The sequence below is a fragment of the Mycteria americana genome, chromosome 1 (assembly GCF_035582795.1).
Source record: "Mycteria americana isolate JAX WOST 10 ecotype Jacksonville Zoo and Gardens chromosome 1, USCA_MyAme_1.0, whole genome shotgun sequence".
NCBI lineage: Eukaryota > Metazoa > Chordata > Aves > Ciconiiformes > Ciconiidae > Mycteria > Mycteria americana.
Genome location: NC_134365.1, coordinates 110,225,450 through 110,247,829, shown reverse-complemented (window position 1 = coordinate 110,247,829; position 22,380 = coordinate 110,225,450). Strand labels below are relative to the sequence as shown.

The following is a 22,380-nucleotide window of genomic DNA, read 5'->3' as shown; positions in this document are numbered from 1 at the left end:
GCTAGCAGCAAGGGAAATGAGAAAATGGTTTTAAAAATGTTATTTTTCAATGTGGTCTATTTAATAACTGCAGCAGTGTCAGACAAGTGGCTTAATTTATATCATGGTGCCAGCTTACAGACTGATATTATCAGAGAGAGGAAGCAGAACTGTTACATACATATATATGTATATACTACAAAAAGGAGCTAAATAAAATATTTTATTTTATAATTTTCACTATTTCTTTCACACTTGCTCTAAAGGTAGATGATTTTTTTTTCAATTACATCCACCATTTTAAATCTCTTTTGGAATAACTTTGTGGGGTAGTATTTGTTCCGCATATTGTTTGTCACCACAAAAATATGACAGTCGGTAATGGAAGTCTCCTTAGTTTTTATCGGCTGCTGTCTGTCAATTCCTTCTTGCCTTAGTGCAACTCTTAAAATGATACTTTCAGCTGCATTCATCAGCTGCAATTTTAATTTTGCTTCAAACTTACCATATATCCACCAAAAAAAAAAAAAAAAAAAAGACACACACTGGTAGAATATTAACTAGAATATTCATACAGTTTAAATGCAAAGACAAATGAATACAGTATGTTTTTCTTTCAATGTTAGAGTATGGTATTAATTTTACATTTCTTTACCATTTACTCTTCTCTCTCTCTCTCAGTCTCTATGTTTCCAGGTATGTGTATATAAGAAATTATATTTCTGAATGCCCTTTGTGCTTCAGGATGAAAGTAAATACATTTCAGCAAGTTGTTCCATTGTACTTAAAAACAAAAATGAGTTATACAGTGTTAAGCTTTGCCATTTTAATGATTATTATTTTCATGTAAAATGTTGTTTTAATTAATATTGCATGCATACGTTTATTCATGGGTTTGTTGTTATTGAATAACTTGAAGACTTTTAAAATGCTAATTTTTTACTGTGTGGCAAATTATTTCACTTGCCATAAAATACACAATGCAACTATTAACTTCACCAATTTTATGCTTTGCACGGTTGCAAGGAGTAGCCCAAGGCCACCTTTCCGTGCTTCGCTTGAACTGGCTAAGAGTCAAATTGTCCACAATACAGCTCCATTTCTCCCCTCCAGTACACTGTTTCTCTGCACCATTCAAGGTCACAAGGACTCTACCAAGCACTATCTACTTTGCAGCTGAACCAACATCTGAAAACGTAGTTGTCAAAATGTGCAGCCTCACAGGACAATAATACATGTGTCATTTTTCCTCTAAAATATTTTTTTCTGACATAATCTTGTATAGTCCCTTGTCCCCCCCTCTGATACCCTAGTTTTAAGTTGTGTGATTCCTGCAACAGGCTACTCCAGCTCTTCAGGGTTATCAGGGAAAGGATTTGAGCTCAACTCCTTGAGCCTGTGCCAGGTCAAGTGCTGAGGAGCATCCAAATTGGGAACATAGCCAGTCTCAAAGAGGCCATGGGGAACAATAAGGAAATCTGAATTGACTCAGGAAACTTGAATACTCCTGATATCTGTGGCTATGTTTACTTGTGTTAAACCTGCCAGACTTTAGTACAAAGATGCCAGTGGCTCTTTGCTTTTCCAAGAAGCGTGGTGCAAGGATGTTCATGCAGTGAGGAATATCTGTTAAAGATAAGATGAGATTCCTGTTGCCATAGAGCTTAGCAGTCAAGGAGTCCTCTCTGGATCGGAATTCTCTAGGCCAGGAGACTGGAGTCAGGGAGCTGTGACACATGACGTGAGATGCCCAAAACCAGAGAGCTATCGAGATTTGAAATTGCAGGAGGGGGGAGTGATAAATATTTTAGATTCTGGTACAAGGTCTACTATAAGTCTTCAAAATAAACTTCCATATTTCATCTTAAATGTTTTAAGATCATATTAAAGGTGATGACAAATACGTGGAAAAAAAATTCCATAAGGAGTTATTAAACACAAAGAACAGAACAGAAAAGTGTTCTGGAACAGAAAGTGTCTAAGCAACAGGCTTCTGTGAATTGGAAAATTGTCCTGGAGAGGTATCACTATACACTCGCTTTATTAGTTCACACTTTCCTAGCCTCTTTCTATTAGTTTTGTTGAAGACTGGATAGATGGACTGGGATAAATGGACTAGATGGATCCTAGGACCAGTTCAATGCAGCTGTTATCAATAATTTTTTTCCCCAGGGACTATACCTTTATATAACACACTCGACTTTGGTGACTTCGCTTGCTACTGCGGCGGAGTTTCACCACTTGCCTAGAAGTAAGGGAGGGGGGGGGGGGCAGCAAGAAGTTTTAAGTGACTGAGGAGGGACATATGCCACAGCCCTCTGCCGTGGCATATAGCTATGGTGGGAGAGCCCCCGCGTGGAGATGCAGCAGATGCTCACAGAGGGGACTTTTCCGCAGTGGAGCTGCTGCGCCACGTCCCAAACAGCATCTCCTGAGCCAGCAAAAGCACCCTGCTGCTGGTGTAGCTGCAAGGGGGGCTTTGCCCGCAGAGCTCTGATCACTAACAGCTATGAATTTTTTCTTTTTTTTTTTTTCACACTTCTAGCCAGTGTAGCAGGGCTGGCAAGCAATTGTCTTGTAGATATGGCCTTGATATGCAGTGGGCAACCAAACAGCTGTGAATGGTTGAACTGAACAGGACTCTGAAGAGAGAGCAATTTGCCTAGGGAAAAGAGGACATAAGTATATATCTGACCTAATTTAGCACCTCCCCTATTCACTGGCATTTGATGTAAAGCCCTGAACACTTTAACCCTTTTCCACATAGGAGTTGCAAGGTTTTATGTTTAAACCTGTCAAGTTAATGTCTTCCTGGAGAACAAATAGGAAACAAAAAAAGATCCTTAAACATCTGCTGCTCACGTTATTATTAGACCATGTGGAGAAAGAAGAGTCAAAACACTTTTCAGGCCAGATGAAGCAGCCTCACATTATGACTTTGTTGATATATCCATAGCTATCCATGCATATTATGGAAAACAAATGCAAGCATGAGAATAATTCCGACGCAAACTTAAGAAATGCTAAATATAAATAAACGAGGAGCGATTTGTATTGATTCTCCATTGCCACGAATTCCACATTGTCATTCAGCGCTATGCTTCTCTTCAAAAAGGCATTTTTCAAAATTGTCAGTGCCTAACAAAATGTGCATACCTAGGCTTGCAGGGAGCGTGAACTTTGTATACTGCCTGCTTGCTCTTACACCATTTCAGCAAAATTCATGTTCTAGCAAATGGATTAATGTCTTGCTTCTGTTTGTTCCCTCTCCTTGGTGTAGCTCCAAGTGCCCCTCCTCAGTCTGTTACTGTCCTGACAGTTGGAAACCACAACAGCACAAGCATCAGCATCTCCTGGGATCCTCCCCCTCCAGATCACCAAAATGGAGTCATCCAGGAGTATAAGGTAGAAGCGATGTCTAACGGGAGGGGGGTGTGTTTAAGGAAACAGCCTGCTTGAATTACAAAACAATAGCACTGTTTATGGATTTAGATTTTATACCATTTACAGCTGCCCGTATAATTATGTGGAGAAAGAGAACTGACTGCTTATGGATATATATATATTTTTTAAGCCGTCCTACCGTTCTATTAAAAGCAAAAATGCCATGAGCTAGATCTGGAAGAAAACTGTAATTGCCAGCTAGTTTACAGTGCTTCTCTTTCTTACTTTTCCCTGCTATGGAACAAGAAGAAGGGGTTTTTTTTTGTTAGGGCTTCTGCACTTTCAAGACAGGTGGTGAAGTCCCTATCTTAGAGTGCCTTCAATCTGGCAGAAAAGATAGGACAGAAAAGATAGGACAATCAGACAGGAAAGATACCTCTTCTTTTCCCTGCAAAAATACTAATCCTAACACTTCAAGGTCAAAGTCAAGGACTGTGGCTCTGAGAGAATACAAGACTTCTTCTGAGTACTGTCTCTGTCAAGATTCACAACTTAAAGGGCTAGGTTGTTTGCTCTGAGGAACAGGTTGAACACCACTACTATATCCAGAGTCTGTAATATGAGAGTTGCCTGCATTGGTTGTATTTTCTCCTTCTTTGTTGCTATGGTGGCTCAAAGTATCCACTCCTTATATATCATCTTAAATTTTGTTGTAGTCTCTAATTCCCCATTAAGCTCACTTTTGCACAAGTATATTTTCACATGGAAAAAGTGCGGTGTGTTATTGGGGTGGAGGACTAGGGAGAAAATGATCAGGCAGGATTCAGCATTGTCACAGGTTTGTGACTATGGAACACACTGTTTGTTAAATAACTTTGCTGTGGCTGGCTTGTATACCTAATGTGAAATTTTTAATTGAAGTAGAGCAGGACAGCTTTCTTGACAGTCCCACAAAGGGTAGAAGTAGCGGATGCAGCTTATTTCACACAAAAAGATGTAATTTTTTTCCCTGCTGTACCCCGGGGGAACACAGCACCAAGAAGGTAGAAAGTGCTTGACTTTTAAATCAAATAATGGTTCAAGCTCTTCCAGCTTATCACTTGGTCAGAGGGATGCAGTAAATGCTCACAGTATTTATGTTTAGCATAGCACTTCTTTTGTTTTACTTTTAGTCAATATCAAGATTTATTAATCCCAGTATTTTATTGATCTCATTTTCATACCAATTAATAATTATCTTTTAGCTTAATTAATCTTGATACTGACTCCAGTATAAGTCAATATTAACCATCAAGGGCTTATAGGCAAATGAGCAAAGCACATTCCTAAACCACAAAATATGTAGATATGAAACAAAGTGGGCTGATGATTAATAAAAGCCACGTTCCAGGTGAGTGCTCAGACCTCTAGGCTGTTTATAAAAACAGCTGGAGTCACTACCTATTACATCCCTTCTGTGTTACATTAGGTGGCTGTCTGATTAGTGAGCTGGCTACAGTGAATGTAGTGTGAAGAGTCTAATACTTCCTTGAGCATAAAATGACTGCTGAGGATTCACAGTACATTTTCTAACAAATTGAATGTAGATCTGTTGAGTCCACTTCAAGCATCAGAGTGCCTGTAAATTAATTTATTAATTAAATGCCTTTAATTAGGGACATCTCATAGCTACTGTAACCTAAGACCAGGACAGACAAGGAGTGAAAGAATGAATGCAATAGTTTCTCACCCTAATGCATCCTGACCATAAGATCTACTTGAGCTTAGGAGAACAAGGGTTTCTTTTGCCCTCCAAATCTTCCTCAGTGTTTCACAGGGAAAAGATAAGGTGTGATAAAGCACTGAGTGGGGTCAAAAATGAGGGTAAAGAGAGCATTGCTGCTGCTTAGACACATCAGTTGGTTGCTGATAGTGGTTCCACCAATAGTGCTTTCTTCTGCTATTATAATTATGTAGTGTACATATGATATGTTTATGCATTGATTTGCTTGAGTGGTAGTCTTTAGTAATACAGAAGCGGTATATGCAGATAACATTAACTGAAGAAGAATTTCTAAAAGGTCTTAGTTTTGAAACTTCTTGGGAAAAGCTTATGGAAAAATGCAAGGGAGAGACATAACACTCTGAAATCATAGACTGTTCTCATCACAAAATGCAAATTGAGATTATAGAGTGGTTTTTTCTGTTTAATTAGAGAGTAATTGAGTCAGGAACTGATATCTGGATTCCTGAACAATGTAAGTAATCACAAAAGCAGCAGTAAGAAGTGAGTTTGTACTTATTCCATTTCAGAAATTTCCCATATCCCTGTTGTGCAGTGAAAGGAAGTTGAAAAGGATTTTGAAAATTGTTTCTTCTTTAGTACTTTAAGAAGTGTTTCAATCTATGCTTGTATTATTGGGTGTCCTTTTGCTCTCCAGAGGGAAATTAAGGATGAAAAAAATGTGGGTTTTTTTTAGGAAAGGTTTGGTGGTAATCATATTACTGAACAAGATTCCAATTAATGTATAACGTCTCTTTTTCACTTGGATGATTCTGGTCTGTGCTTCTAAGAAGTGTAACCACAGAATTTGCAGTCCACGGAGAGCCAGAGTCCAGACAGGTATTTGCTAGCAGTCTTTGCAGCTGGCTTGGTCCCATGCTAATCTGGGATAGTTTGCTGAGCTAAATCATCCCAATTCCAGCTACTCCTGGACAGTAACATTGTTAAAAAGTCCAAAATAAATGATTGTCATGCAATACCTTGATATGTCATATCTATGTGCGATTGTTTGAGAGTATGAAGAATTTCCTATTTTTTAACACATCAACTTTTGTCCCAGATCTGGTGCCTAGGTAATGAGACTCGATTTCATATCAACAAAACAGTAGATGCAGCCATTCGGTCTGTAGTAATAGGTGGCCTATATCCAGGTATTCAGTACCGTGTGGAAGTTGCTGCAAGCACCAGTGCAGGTGTGGGAGTAAAAAGTGAGCCACAACCCATAATAATTGGTAAGTGATTATCTGTTTTGTTGTTTTGTTTTGCCTGTTTCAACTTTCAGAAATGCTTTCATAAATCACTTCTGGAAGCATAAAAATCCGTGGAGCAAAAGATGAGATTTGAATAGAGCTAGTTAGTTAGCTTTTAACATCCCACTGCCTGCTGACATTGTGTCTTCTCTTTGTGCAGAGTTCTTGCAGCCAATGGAGGGAAATATGTTCTGGAGACACATGAGAAAATGCAGATTATCTAGTGAAACTGATTTAATATGAGACACATGAGAAAATGCAGATTATCTAGTGAAACTGTTTTAATATTTTTTTAATGAATTTACCACTTCTGCAGGTTGACAGATTTATGGAACAGCTCGAGCTCCCTTTTCCTCCTGTTCAGATGATTGTAATATTGCCTTACTCGTACCGTTGGTGCCTAAGGCACTATTTACAGTCGGTTTTCTGAACATTTGAAGTCAGTGTTTCTCAGGTATCCCAAGCAGACAAGCTTCCTCTGTCAAAGAATAAGTGGCCTCTAGTCACTAAGAGAGCACATAGAGAGCACGTAGAGAGCGAAGGTAGTATTATCATCCCTGCCTTTGAAATGACTGTTTCTTAGTAGTGGTTTCCATGCTGAATTAATTTTCTGACCTGAGGGAAACACAGATTCTGTTTCTTCTGAAATTCTTCTCAAGTATCAAATATAAAGGCAGGAACAATATGGGAAGGGTAAGAATGGGAGAAGTAACCATATTTAGCAAAACTGAACCGAACTGTGCAGAGCAGCACCTCTTTTGAGTGCGTAATGCAGGAATTTTGTTGCTTTTATCTGTGTGATCTAATTTAGTTATTACTTAAATGGGCTTTTGTTTGTTTGTGGGTCTTTTGTTGTTATTAAATATTTTCTTTCTAGAAGATGTTGTCAACACAATGTCCCAAACATGGACTATTCTGTTATGTGCAGACCTTTAGAAAAGGCCGTTCCCTAAGCATTCCTTAAATGTTAAATGATATTCAAGTTCCCTATGCATCAAAACAGAAATTGGTGTATGTCAGCTTTGTATATATTGTCACTGGAGAAGGAAATATAAGAGTGGAGGTGAAGGTAGCACTGGTTTTAGAAAAAGGCAGCCACAGAAATGCCAAAGAAAAGAGGGGAAAAAGGTTTTCTAGAACTGAAAGCAAGAAATTGATTTTTGAAAATGCAAGAAACTCATCATCTAATAGGCCTGAATTTTGGACCTCTATGTAAATAACCGATGTTGTGAGACTAGTCTGTCATTGCACTGACTTTGAGCGGGACTTCTTTTTCTTATTGCATGAGGGAGTCCATCTAGCTAGGCACTAAACACACTGGGCTTGTTCCCGCAAAACACTTAAGTGTGTTGCATGTTAAGCACATGAGTAGCCTTGTGTCACTTAAAGTGTTGTGAGTTAAACTTGCACCAAAGTGTTTTGCTGGATGATTCCCAGAATACTCAGCCCCGCATCTGGATACAGCCCTTCATCCTGACTTTTTCTTTACAAAAAAGGACTAGTGTAATCAAGACTTAAATGTGGAGAGATCTGTATCGTTTGCAGGAAGGAGGAAAGGGATGTTAGGATACAAATAAAGTATGAAAGAAAGAAAGAAGTTATTTGGCATTTAGAGACTTAATTTTGCATTGTTAAACTTACAATGATATTTATTCGTTCCCTAAATGATCCCAGAATATCTGCTTCAACAAGTCTGTCTGGTGGCATCTTTGCACATTTAAGAGTCATTTCCATGAAAAGTAAAGGAGAGTCTTTTCTGTTTGGGTTGAGTTTCTGTTCTCTTTTCTGTTTTCCCTTTTGGGAACATAAACCTGGATGTGGTTATTACTTGTATGGTCTTTATCTCCCTTTTCTTTAGGTCCCATTTTTCTATTGCTTATGAATTGCTGGCAGTTATTTCTCAGACTATAAATTTGCTTGATAAAGGTAATAGTGTTTAAGTGATACCATTTCTGGAAAATTTGAGTTGGTACCACTCGATGTTTGACTGAGAACCAAGAATATAAAATAAGAAAATGAATTTTTTAGATAAATTTAAAAAAAAAAATACATGGATTAAAAATGAGCTAATGAATAAACCTCAAAACATCATCATGAATGGGAAAATATTACTGAGTGATTGTATTATAATGGATACCTATATGGCCTGGTGCTTAGCTATACTGCTTAACAGCTTGCAAACAGAATGAACAACTCCAGAAATGCTGAATTATGGAGAGAGCAGGTCAGTGACGCAGAAGAGTCATGTTGCTAAAGTCATGTTGCTAAACAGCACGACATTCATTGTCATGAAATACAGAGTCCAGGGTATAAAAAGAAAGATGTTATTCTTAAATATAGGATATGTTCTTCTAAGAAGTTTTTTTTCTGAAAATAACTGATCTTCATGGTGGATAATCAACTACTGACTTCCCAGACCAATTCTAGATAACAGACCTGTGATAATCCAGAAAGTAAAACCAGGAGAATATGGAGCAGTAGGAAGTATGTTATTTCTTTAGTTAGAAATTGTGTCACTGTAACAGGAATCCTGTGCCCATACTTCAAGCAGGACGTTGAAAAATTTTATGGAAGACTCAAAGAGAATCAAGAATACAATTTTTATGATCACTATTGACATGCTAAAAAAATTCACTTGGAAAACTAGAAATAAAATTGGAGATAACGGCAATGTTGGTTAATGGTATAGCTATTATTTCTCTTCATCAGTTGGCCTGTTCACTCTTACATTCCATCATTGGCATAATAATATGAGGAACAGCTGCAAACTTTCACAGTAATAGGTACAATCGAATCTGATGTGTCTAATTAATTTTTGGTCTGACAAATTAGTTTTGTTCTTCATTACTCTCCAATGGGAGGAAGACATTATATTTCATTATGTTTTTGTCTTCAGGAACAATGGAGCGTTACAGGTCGCACACTTCCCTTGTCTATGTTCTAATTAGTTGAACTGACAGCATTGTTACAGAAACACCTGCACTATATGAAATAGTACACTGGTACCTTGGATGACATAGTTATTACTTCTGCTTAAATATTATATAAAGAAATACAAAATTAATGCCTTTTGTTTCCCCAAACCCCAACGATTATATTAATTTTATCAAACGTCAGTGGGTAACATTAATCTGTATCCATTTGTTTTTCAGCCATCGAATTCACATAGCATATGTTATTTTGACATAATAAATTGACATAAATGAATTATTACTTCTGCAGTTGTAATTGCTAGGCACTGAAGGGTAAAGGCAAACAGCCAGACTGCAAGCTTTAGAAGGCAATTTGGAGGCAGATTGCACCTTCCCCTAGAAGAGAGGGAGAGCGTAAAGTCCGCTGAAAGCTCTCCCCAGGCTCTCTGCAGTTTGCTCTCACATCTTCCATTCTCAAAAGCCTGGTTTCTCACCTTAGAGAAGAAAACAGGATCTTCAGACTTTTTGGAGGCTTTAGCGGGAAGCAGTTGTTCTTTTCTTGAGTCCAGGATCGTCCACTCCTGAAGCCAGTGTCTCTGAAGCGCTTCCCTGCCCGCTCTTCTCCATGGCAGCACGGCTGCCTCCGAAGCAGCACTGACATTACCTGTTTCCTCACTGTCCCGCTGCTTTTACCTCTCCTCCAAAGGGCACAGAAATTAACTGAAAGTTAATGGCAATTAGAGCAACATCAACTCCCATGCTGATTTCTACTAGAAAATCAATTGTGTGCCTGGAAGACTATGCCGTAGAGTGCCTCTTTCTATTAGTTTTACTCTCAGCACTTCCTCTTTCAGCACTGGGGTGCACCTATGGATTGGTTCTACCGTGGGCAGAAAAAAAGGGGAAAATCCGATAAAGGAGCCACTGCTGCCTCCCTTCTTTTCCTTGTCACAGGTGCCCACTGAGTTTTATTCTTGCTTGCTGCATCAGGACTCTGTCCTGGTTTCAGCTGGGATAGAGTTAATTTTCTTCCTAGTAGCTGGTATAGTGCTGTGTTTTGGATTTAGTGCGAGAATAATGTTGATAACACACTGATGGTTTAGTTGTTGCTAAGTAATGTTTACACTGGTCAAGGACTTTTCAGCTTCCCATGCTCTGCCGGGTGCACAAGAAGCTGGGAGGGGGCACAGCCAGGACAGCTGACCCACACTGGCCCAAGGGCTGTTCCATACCATATGATGCCATGCTCAGTATAGAAACTGGGGGAGTTGGCCGGGGGGCAGCGATCGCTGCGTGGCGTTGGGCTGGGCATCAGTCGGAGGGTGGTGAGCAGTTGCATCACTTGTTTTTCCCTGGGTTTTATTCCTTTCTCTCTCTTTTGTTGTTTTCCTTTTCACTACAACTTATTATTATTACTATTATCATTATTATTATTTTATTTTGTTTCAGTTATTAGACTGTTTTTATCTCAAGCTATGAGTTTTCTCACTTTTGCCCTTCCAATTCTCTCCCCCATCCCACCGGGGGGGAGGATGAGCGAGCGGCTCTGTGGTGCTTGGCTGCCGACTGGGGTTAAACCACATCAGACTGGAAACCATCGGGCCTTTGGCAGGGGCAAGACAAAATAGGAAAGTATGGGAAAGAACAGCTGCAGCTACCAGGCCCTGATGCTAGTAAAGCTTACCGGCATGGCCAGTATAGACTGGTACGTGATACGAGTACTAGTGTACTGCCTTTTTATACATTAGCAGGCGTAGTCCGTCAGCATCCTTCTGTGGGACCTATGTTGTTTGCGGGAAGCCTGTTTTGTTCCTTGCGCAGAACTACTGAAAGGAAGCCAAGCTCTAGCACAGTTTCAGCAGTCTGTTTGCAAAAGCAGACGGTCATCATTACTAAATATTGACATGGTGCTGAAAGAGAGAAAGCTTAATAAAATCACCGAGATCATTAACAGTGTGATAGCAACGTAATGCAGCGCATCGCATTTCTTCCCGAGTAACTCAGCCCGGCTCTGAACGCAGCTTCGGGCCTGATGCTGCGTTTTGGCTGGGGCAGCACGGGGGCAGAGCCGGTCCCCACGGCAGTGGGGCGGGCTGGGGCAGGGAAGGCACGGTCAGCCCGACGGGCCCGCTGGCGGGGACCTCACTCGCAGCTTGACTGGTGTAAACGCTGGGTCTCCTGCAAAGAGGTGTCCGTGGAAATAAAACTGGAAGTGTCAGACTTCTCGCATCTGCTTTAGCCAACGACCTTGTCTGTTTGCTTTAGGCGGGAGCCAGTGTGCTGACACAGGGGCTGTTCTGTTGAAAGAAGTGAGCGGTAAATTTAACTGTTGCTGAGTTATAGAAGGGGAATACGTACGTTTTCACAGCAAGGCATAATGCTACAATACTTTTAATAATTTCCTCTGAATGACCATTTCAGTGTTGCATTGCCATATTCTACTACCTTTACGTGCGTGTCATAGACTCTCATAACTGAGAATCATAGTATTTGCAGCTTTTTTGTCTCAGTAGAGTAGCTGTTCTTGCAGCTCTTCAGCATGCATACAGGCATCTGATAATACTGCATAAACATTTCAAGGATTGAGCTATATAAATGCTTTTACTGGAAATGATGGATAATTCTTTCACCAATTTCAAAACTGCAGATGTGGGCAGTTTATATCAAATGTACATATAATCAATATTCATATTTTTTTCAGAAAAATATGTTCCGCATTTCCTAATTTTAAAACTAACCATTTCTGACACGGGAAGGTTTGAAGAGAAAAGTGCTAGCCCTAGAACTATATGCTTTAGCATTTCCTGAATTTCCATTCACATTTGTAATGAGCATTTGTTTTCAAGCCAGACACCAAGCTTTTCCTTTTAGAAAAGTTCCCTTTTAGAGAAAGAGGGGGAAAAAAACAATGGGAGCATCTACTGAAATTTACAGTTTTTTCATGTAATAGACGCAATTTAAGACCCTATATAGTAATTTTTGATGCATGTCACTTTAATTGGTATTCCATGTCATAATTATTTCTTACAGATTGATGTTAAGAATTTTTCGTGCCTATTCTAGGTAAAAAAAATAGCATCTGTTGCTGTGATTGTTTAGAGCTTACAGTTAGCTACGTGATTTTCTGCTTTGTGTCAAAGCTGGTGCACTTAGGATTTGTATGGATTGTTTTGCCCATGAAATAATTGCTGGAAAATGCATCTTTGCCCCAGTTGAAAATACATATACTTTATTTTTTATTTTAAATTTGGAAACTCTAGCATGCAGCAAAACCAAATGACTTACTTAAGTGAGAATTTTTGGCATGCTGACAACAATGAGAGAAGGAACCATCTTTTGATGTTGTAGTATATCTTGTATTTGGATTTCTCATTTGGAAAAAGCTATTTATTGATTGCTTTTTTTTTTTTTTACTGGTTTCCTATGATCCATTTTCTCATCATTGTGTTCTGTCTATAATTATGTAAAAACAAACCAACAAACATGTATATTGTTAAACAAAGGCTCTGGACTGTCATCTGTTAGATTACTTAGGAGAGCGCGATAGAGCTATCTTTTCAAATATAGGTTTGCAGAATCACAATGAATTATGGATTTGCTTTCTAGAAACATTGGATTTCAGGTGTGCATTGTTAGTCATTAAAGCTCTTCTACTGTGGATTATTCTTTTGAGGTGCATTACTGATTTTTAAATTTTCATTTGCAGTCCTTGGTTCCTGTTTGCATTACAGAATCCATAATAACAACGTTGTGTCAAATTTCTTTTGTGCAGGAGGTCGTAACGAAGTTGTCATCACTGAAAATAACAACAGCATAACTGAGCAAATCACTGATGTTGTCAAACAGCCTGCCTTTATAGCTGGCATCGGTGGTGCATGTTGGGTAATTCTGATGGGTTTCAGCATCTGGCTGTACTGGCGCAGAAAGAAGAGGAAGGGGCTCAGCAATTATGCCGGTAAGAACAGTAACTGTTTATTACCATCTCATCAGGGTCTATCATGAAGAGAACAGGTGCTGTTAAACCTACTTAAAAAACATGTTGGACTTGCAGCAAAGGTGGCCTGGGTGACTTTTGTATGCTTGTTTTAAATGTATGTTGTGAAAATGCTGGTGTATGAGAAGCTTTAAATGCATTGCTCGGTACCACATTTCATCATTATCATAAGACAGTCTTTATTTTTACATCTCCAGCACATCTAGCATAAAAAAGTGCAAAGAGGATTAACTGGTCCTTTTGCTGCTTGCTCAGAAGGCACTCTGTTAGTGGTCTGACTCCATTTGTGTGCTCAAATGTGAATTAGACTAGACCCTTACAAGGAAGGTTAGAAAGAGTATTTGGTCTTCTCCTTCTTCATTCCCATGCATATCCATGTCTTTGAAGCCATGTGCATGGGAAATGAAGGGAGGCACTTAAATCACTGACTCCATACGTATAGCTGAAGGAGAAGAGAATGATGTATTAGACAGAGAAGTGTGGTCAAAATCTACCTGTTGCAGAAGCCATAAAAAGTTTTGTCTTAGAGGTAGAACACCTTGGAATGCCCTCACAGTGTGCTCCCTCTTGCCAATGTGTTGCTCCAGTTACAAATTAGTTTTTGAAAACTACATTTGGAAAAATAAATACATTTGCCAAATGAAAATATTTTCTTCCTCCCCCAACCTGTTTTTGTGTATTATTCTGTGCTTCAGGATTCTTATGGATTTTTAGGAAGTCAGGTGAATTACCATAAAATGGGTCACTCTGAAGCCTAATTTAACACAAAAAAAGCTGTTCTTCAAATATTGGGGTAGGTTCTCTTGTGGTGTTTATTAACATTTAAAAAGAGAAAAGATTTCCTTTTCAAGCAAGATTTGTGCAGTTGAGGACACCGCATATTTAATGTTGACATTATATCACACTAAAGTTAAGCTAGTACTCTTCTATTGACAAGTTATTACATGCAAACCTGAGGACACAGGTTCCCTAAGTGGCTGAGCATTTCTACCAACTTGCCAAAAACCAATGTTCATTCCCTGCTCGCAGCCAACAATCCTATGCCTCCTCACCTTGACGTTAGCCATCATCAGACTCCTCAATGTCCTGACTGGGCTCACTAAACCAGAAGGAAACTATTCTATGTTGTTTTTCAATCCTTCCTGCTGGATCAGTTTTCCACTGGCTCACTGAAACAAGGCAGCCCAAGAAGAAATCCGATGAGCAGTGGAAGCAAAGGGAGGAGAGACCCTTTCAGTGGCTCTTGGACTGACTCGGTTTCTCTGGAACCTCACCTTGCATCACCACGTGGCCTGTATCTTTCATACGTTATGCTTTTTGCCGGGTGTTTTTTTCTTTCCTTTAACAGCAATGACTTTTACTCTCTGAGAGGTGGGGTGGTGTTAACTGAGAAACTAATATATATCACACACACCTACACATGTGTTTATATGAAACATCAGTCTAGATCCCAAGATTTTTCATAGTAAGAGACAGCTGTACTGTTATTCCTCTTAGGAAACAGTCCTATACATAAACTTGGGACACAAGCTAAGACTACTCTTTTTTTTAAAAGCAGAATTATTAGCCCTGTATGTGAGTTGGCATGTTGGGCGGGGGGATAGATTGAGAGCAATGTCTTTTATACCTTGAAATGCATAGCTGTAAATCATTACAATAGTCATTATAAACAGTGTGTCTCCTGCAACTCATTCCTTCTCATGATGTTTGCTGCATCTAAGTGTGATGTGAACATTGCATCATGACACAGAATTTCCATCATCAGAATTATGAAATAGTGTATGCTTTCAGCAAGGAAAGTGCATAACAGATCATCCTTCCAAATTCATCCTAATGTTTCTTATTTGGAGAACAGCATGTCTACACAGCAAGTCTTTAAATGTGACTGTCAAAATTCACTGCTCACCTTTCCAACCATCATTTCTCATTGGCTGCTGGCTGGTTAGTGCTTTAAGCTCAACTGTCATGTCCTGCTTATGATATTCAACCACAACTGAGTAAATTCCAGAGGAAACTCGTGCCCTGCAATTAGCGCTTATTATCAGGGTCTGTAACTCACAATGTGTTTGCTTTCTTGTTTTGCAGTTCAGTCCTTCACCTTCACCCCTGCAGGTACTGTCCATTAGTCTGTCTCTTACCTCACCAACACGTCATTGCAAACCATAGCTATCTAAGTGTTTATGAACATGTGAGATATGCAGAATTAAAACCAAATACAAGGAGAAATACTTCTGCTGCCTATCTGTGATAAAAATGTAGCATTCATTCTCCTGATGACTTCAGGGGAACATAAAATCTACCACCATTAATGTCTCTGTCATTATAATTCTGCATACTTCTTACTCATCTAACTCCTCGAAATAATGCAGTTTTGAAAGTAATACGCAGGACAAGATGCTTGAACTAACTTAACATAAATAAGCATTAGTCATATATAACTGAATTTTTATTTTAAAGCTCAAAAAAAGTATCATCTCGAACATTTTTGAGGATCTAACTAGAGAAATGGAACTTTCTTCCACTTTAGCTGTTAGTTGCATATACGTTGGCCTTACCATGAGGTGTTCAGATCTTCAAGCAATCTAGTGATTAACCAATGCACGCATTGCCTTTATGGTGTTTTTGAAATTGAAGCATTTGCTTTTTTTCTGCCTACCCAATTCAAAGCTGATATCCTCATTTTCATATCTTCAATAAACATAGCATACGGTAGACCGTTATTGTAAGCGTGATTAAAGATATGTGAAGAATAAACGAAGTGTGGCTGAAACAGCAGGTTGCAAACAGCTTAGTCAACATATGGACAGCCAGGAAAAATAGAGTATACAATTAATAGAAATAATTAATGCAAATAATTCGCTTCTGCTCTCATACCTAAGCTCGAGATTCAAAACCTCAAAAATAATTATACCTCAGTGTTACCGTGTAAAAGGCTGGTAAATCTCAGCATTGTCCAGCAGAAGTCAGTAAAGTTTTTGCGTGTAGCTTGGCCCCTCAGTTGCACTTACCAAAGCTGTCTCTTCTTCTGTCCCCTCTGCCATCCATGTGACAGAGGCCAGTCTTCCTACTGGACTGCTGAACCGGTCCTCATGCTCAGCCTGCTGCTTTCTTGCTCTTGCTTATCTTCAGCCACAAGCTTGAGTGTTTAGCTTAGCAGGAAAGAGCAGATGGCTGTCGAGGAAGATGAGCAAAGGTAGTGGTGTCTGCCCTAGGGGCCCGTGACATTGTGAGGGAGAAGTGTCCTCGTGGAGAAGTTCTGGGGGCTCAGGAATTGCTCCTCTGGCTTCCAAGCAGGTTTGTTCAAGTTAGTATAAGTTGTGGCACAACACATCCTATCCTAAATGCTTTACTTGCTTTTCTTTGAGACACAACATAGGATTTTTTCCAAAATGAAATAATGCATCTTTGCGTTTGTTCCTATGAGTATGCCACGGCCAGCTGTCTGTAACTGTGGTGAGTTTTTTCCATTGTCTTTGTAGCATACATTGGCATGACACAGGGTTGTGCTGGAGCCACAGTGACTGTGCATGATTCAGTGCAGTTGAGCCACATGTGCTGGGCAACTAGGATATGTCAGAGATACTGCCAAAACTTTGCTTTTTTAAAAATAGTTTTGACCTCTCATGGACTTTATAGATCTATAACAGCACATCGTTCTATTTCCTGGCCTATAATCATTTCTGGAGGCATTGAGAACCTAAGTCATCCAGTAGTCAAGTCCAAATAAAATATAAATAATTAAAAAAAGAAAAATTGTTCTTATGAAAGAACATAGTCCATGTTTTTTATCTTTATACCCAGAGTTCCCTAAGAAAAATTGTTAATGCTCTAATATTTGAATTTGACATTGGTAATATCATTTAGACAAACATACCTATGCTTGTGGAGGTTTCATGACACTCACAACTGTATGTTGTTCCTTTCAAAGTTACAATTCATAAACAGTTTGGTTTCAGATCTAAATATCTAGACAGTGGTATGTAGCTTTCAGAATCTCATCAGAGACAGATGTCAATAAAGTTTTACTGAAGATGAATTTATCCTAATATACTCGGATTTTAGAAGGTGCACACTTTTTGTTCAGACATCTGCTTTAAATTCTTCCTTCAGAAAGTTGCAGAACGTTCAGATTTGACTGTGTCATAAAGAAAATTGAATGTATTAGTGGAACATTCATATACTTACTCTATTTCGGACACAAAACAAAACCCTATTTTTTTCAGTTTTTTCTGATGTAAATGTTTTTTAGTTTGTTTTCTTCAGTTGTATTTGCATATCTGTAGAACTTTAAGTTCTACACTAAAAATAGTTGTTTAAAAGTCTGGATTCTGCAGTTATATAATTACTTGCTAAAAATATCCTTTTGGGTCATTTTCAGATTATGGGTTACTCACTGGGTCTATTTGTTATTTGTATTCTGTTATTAGGCTCCTAAGAGGTATAATTTCTGCTGTGTGACTAAACTACTGTAACACTGTGTAGGAGGAGAGCAAACAGCAAATGTCACACAATTGGTAAAGATTTGTGCCAGAGAAGAATAATTGATTGAGTTAAATTCATTAAGCTTTCTGTCTTTGTGAACATTTTCATAAGCACTGATCGATTGCTTATATGGTCACAAATAAAGTGACATTGAAAATCATGGCTAAATCTTTTTACTTATTTTCAGTTGAACTGACTTCAGTAGTTACTGAGCCACAGCTCTGTACTGTATCACTGTTCCTCCACTTCCCTTTCCCCCATCATGACTCACCAGGCATTGGTCCTCGGTAATATCAGTACTACAAGACATATGATTTTCGACCATGTTTGTTAGATTACTACTGGTAATCGAGCGTCATCATCTGCAGCTGTATGAGAAGTATACATTTTCGGGACTGTGACATGTTATCAGCAAAACCAAATCTGGCACAGAGACACTAAATACAAATGTTACCCCTTTTCAGTCATCTGTTCTGTGATATAAAGGATGTATTTGTCTTAGTTTTGTGAGTTTCTGTAAAAGCTAAAGTACTGCTACACTGGGTTTTTTTTGTATTTTCATGGTTACCTTTTACTCAGATTGCCTGGATATAAACATGCACTGTGGGTTTCTACATGATACAAGAAAAGATAGATGGCACAGAAGAGATATCTGACCACTTCTTGTATAATGGATGAATTCTTTCATTCCCATATTACAATGACAGAACAGAATTTATATTGTACTGGAAGTTACAATTCTCTTTCCACATTTTGGTACAAGAACTTGTACAACAAAGGCACGGAATCCATTTGTAGCAATAAGAGAAATTTCATTTATCTGCTTATCTTTCCTGTGCCCTCAAACTCATTGTTGTGCCAGTAACCACTCACTTGAATATTCAGGTGTTTTGAAGTGTCTAGGCCATCAGTCATGCAAAGAAAGTAAATACATATTTTCACTTATGAGTAGGTAAGCTTATTTAGTGACTAGTGCTCCTTGGGATTAAAGATTTCATGAAACTGAGTAAACAAAACCAAATTAAAAATAGAGAATTATGGAATGCTTTATGTGCAACTCCTGAAACTGTTAAATGAGGATAAATTATTTGACAGAATCAACCAAAGGTAGACAGAAGATTTTATGGAATTTTTATATGCTGATTATCTGTTCTAAGTTAATGCTTATTAAAAGAGGATTAATCTACATTCATATTTGAGGAACAGCTTATCAGAAAAAGGAATGAGACTTGGCTGGCAACATTAAAGTTTTCATTTGCGGTAGGAAAATGTGGCCTACTAGAGATAGGCATACAGAAAGCTTTCTAAAGCTTTCTAAAGCTCTCTTGCCTCAGAATGTCAACTTACTACACATTCCTATTTTTCCAATTCTAGCAGGCATGAAGATTAAGTTTAACCTTGTCAGATAATATTAGTAAATAGTTTGGGTACCTCCTTATATATTTAATAAAAAGCATGTGAAAAGCTTCTTAATGTATGATGTTCTTCATACAAATATATACAATATAATTTCCTTAAATATTTATGCATTTAAAATGCACTTTGGATTATATTTCTGCATTTTTACAGTCCTTGAAGTATAAGCTGGTGGGGATTCCTTCAAAATCTCTCTATGCAGAGGTTATTTTTTCATCTTCTTTTGAAAACCAATCTCATCCCTGCAGGTCTTCAGCCTTTCTAAGAACATATATCAGATGCAAAGAGTGCTGAAAGAGCTTTTTTGCTTCCTTGGTGATAAAAAGCGAGGGAGATGGGTGGGTCAGTGATAGGCACATCCTTCCCTTCCTCCTCTTACATTGCCCCTTGAAATTGCTCTGCTTCTTTTTGAAGTGGAGACAGGATGAATAAAGCCAGCTGTCTGTGTGTTTTATTTTTGCAGTGACATCTACAAGCCTGCATTGCATTAAGTATGCTCCTATTCAGGTGTTTAGACTTGTTTTGTAATTGCAGAAATCAAACTGCAGGCAAAAATGCTGACAAAACGTACGGCAGGAATGATAAACCTTGTGCTTGTGTTGGCAGCCTGACCATATCCTCTGTTGTTAGCTGTCTTACCTTTCACAATATTGATACTAAAAGAAAGGCACCTTCTCTATCCAGCCTCAGGTAGCCCATTTATGGATGGCATCAGGAATATGATTTTTTTTTTCTGATCCTCATTGACATGTCCACACTTCAAGAGCAATTTTGGCTAGCTTAGTTGATATTCCGGAGCCTTTTCCACCAAGAATAATAACTAAAATACTTGCTTGTTTATTTTCTCATGAAGATTATAACCATCCATGCATTGGTATACAGGGTGAAGGGTAAACGAAAGAACCTGTATTCCTTCCCAGTTCCATACACATCACATAAGCCAGGCACAGTCTTCCCCAGGAAAAACATTGTCACTGCAAGACAGGTTCTTTTTGTCATAAACTAAGCTGAACCTTTCTTCTAAAACCAGTGTTTATATTGTTAGGGTGTAAGATTGTTTAATGTAGGAAAAAAACAAGAAACGGTTACTACCATCAGGATACACAGGTAGAAGAAAAAAAGAGTAAATGCTGTGATACCTGTCTCTTCTCAACAAGCTCATATGCCACAGCCAATCTGCAGAAATTATGGCTCTAGCGAAAAGGTTTCGATGTCGTGTCTTCTTGATATGTTTCTCACAGCATGCCTTGGAGTTTTTTCCATACCTCACTACACAGAAAATAAAATGTTTCTGGCAAACATTGCTGCAGTCTCCTACTAGCTCCCCCATTTTAGCTTTGCTTTATAAAGGTACACGAGCGATATAAATATTTTGAAGACCACAAGTATTGATTTTTTTTTTTTCCATATGACATGCATAGTTAAAATCTCACACACCTGTATGTGCTGTACTAGTAGTGACAATATTGCTTTAAAATTATTTCTGGTAGACGATAGTCTAAACAAGAGCATTAATCCCAAGAAGTTTTCAGAAAATATGTTTTACTGGAATTCCCTTAAATCTGTAAACTTTATTTATAAGGGTTGTTACTGAACGCACCTTTGTTTCTCATTTTCCTTATTTCTTGTCACTGACAAATGCGAAAGTTGGAGAAATGGAGTATTAAATTTGAAGGGGAGGAGGAGAAATGAAACAGCATCTAATGTACTTTTGGCCAACACACTTTGAAACATAGCCAGGCAGTATCCACCTCTTTGCATATTCACACATGATATCCACGGCACTGCAGATTATTGACTTTTAAGCAATGAGTGATACAGTCATTTGACAGCCTGTTAGAAACAATGTGAATGAAAGTAGCATCGGTTCTAAAATTAATTAGCTGCAATGTTTTACCATGTCTTGTTTTTCAAAGCAGACTTTTATTTAATACTTCCCATACTTGCATTTTGATTTTCTTTTCATTAATTGGTTTGATTACATCCTTTCAAAATTCAGCTATTAACCATTTTGATGTGACATATGACTGCAGTGATTTTCTGATATCGATATTAGTCTGTTCTGCAGTGAAGGGTAATTAATCACCCTACCCAAGCATGCTTCCAGCAAGGCTTCCAGAGGGGCCAGTTTTGTCCCCTTTGCTGAATGTAGACTGTGAAATTATCCTAGGAGTTAATAAAGTGACAAGGATTCTATTAGGTATCAGAAGTATTTTCCCAGCGGATTTATGTCATTGCTAATTTTTTTAATGATCACAGCATTTCTGTTGGGTGTAGTAATTTTGACTGATTAGAATGGTGTATAATAGAAAAGCCTAATCTTGAACTAGTGTAGTTTGGACTAATGTTTGGAAAATCTTGCAAATACTCTGGGAACTATAATTTAATGATGGGAACGTCTGTCTTAAAAAGGTAAATAGTATTTCCAAACCAAGGCCTATTTTAAATTAAACTGGCCACAGACTCTTCCATTTCTCTCTGAAATTTGAACCTTCATCTTGTCAGGGGCCTGTAAGGATGCAGGTGTCCAGGACATTGATATAGTTTAATAGTCTGCCTTATCTATGCCTGACAATAAATAATGGGATATTGCCACTGAGAACCAGAGTAGTCTGTTGGCCTTGATTCAAAATATTTGCCAGTGCTTCAAAAAGGAGCATCAAATGTTGTCAATTAGCATCTCACCAGTAATGTGGGTTTACCTTTATTGCCCTGAAATGTAATCCTGTTAATAAGATAGATAAGGGAGAGGCTGGTTTTTGTCAAACACCCATGAATGGAACCATAAAAACAATTTCTCTCTGAACGTATCCTTGACATCCCCCATGGCAAGACTGGAAACACTTTTTCTTCCCAGTGATACTGGCGTGTATGCATTTATGTGTGGGTGCTGGTTCTTATACCGTACTTTTACTGGAAATGGTGCAGCTGTATGCTTTTTTTCACCCCTTCAGCTCTAATAGAGCTGCCACCTCTTTGTATTTGTCCTGGGAAATGGCATATTTGTGTGGTGACATTATATTACACTGCATCACAACATGATGTTATTAACTCACTGGTGCAATGTCATTATGTACCGAAGCAAAAGCATGCCAAGAAAACAATTTCATCACATGGCACAGTCTTGCAACGCAAAGTCGTATGAAGGGGCCAGTGGTAAATTCAGGCCGTTTACCCAGGCGGCTGGTTTGCCTTGCAAGC

At 38.5% G+C, this 22,380-nt stretch overlaps 1 protein-coding gene across 8 annotated transcripts in view; it reads left to right on the top strand.

Annotated features, from left to right (window-relative positions):
* Window positions 1-22,380, top strand: part of ROBO2 (roundabout guidance receptor 2) — a 540,145-nt gene that overhangs the window by 467,257 nt on the left and 50,508 nt on the right. For all 8 annotated transcript variants that reach the window (XM_075516579.1, XM_075516554.1, XM_075516590.1 and 5 more), the window contains exons 15-17: window positions 3,260-3,384; window positions 6,186-6,357; window positions 13,060-13,242. In XM_075516579.1, coding sequence (XP_075372694.1) covers window positions 3,260-3,384; window positions 6,186-6,357; window positions 13,060-13,242 — 480 coding nt within the window. The remainder of the gene's footprint in view (window positions 1-3,259; window positions 3,385-6,185; window positions 6,358-13,059; window positions 13,243-22,380) is intronic.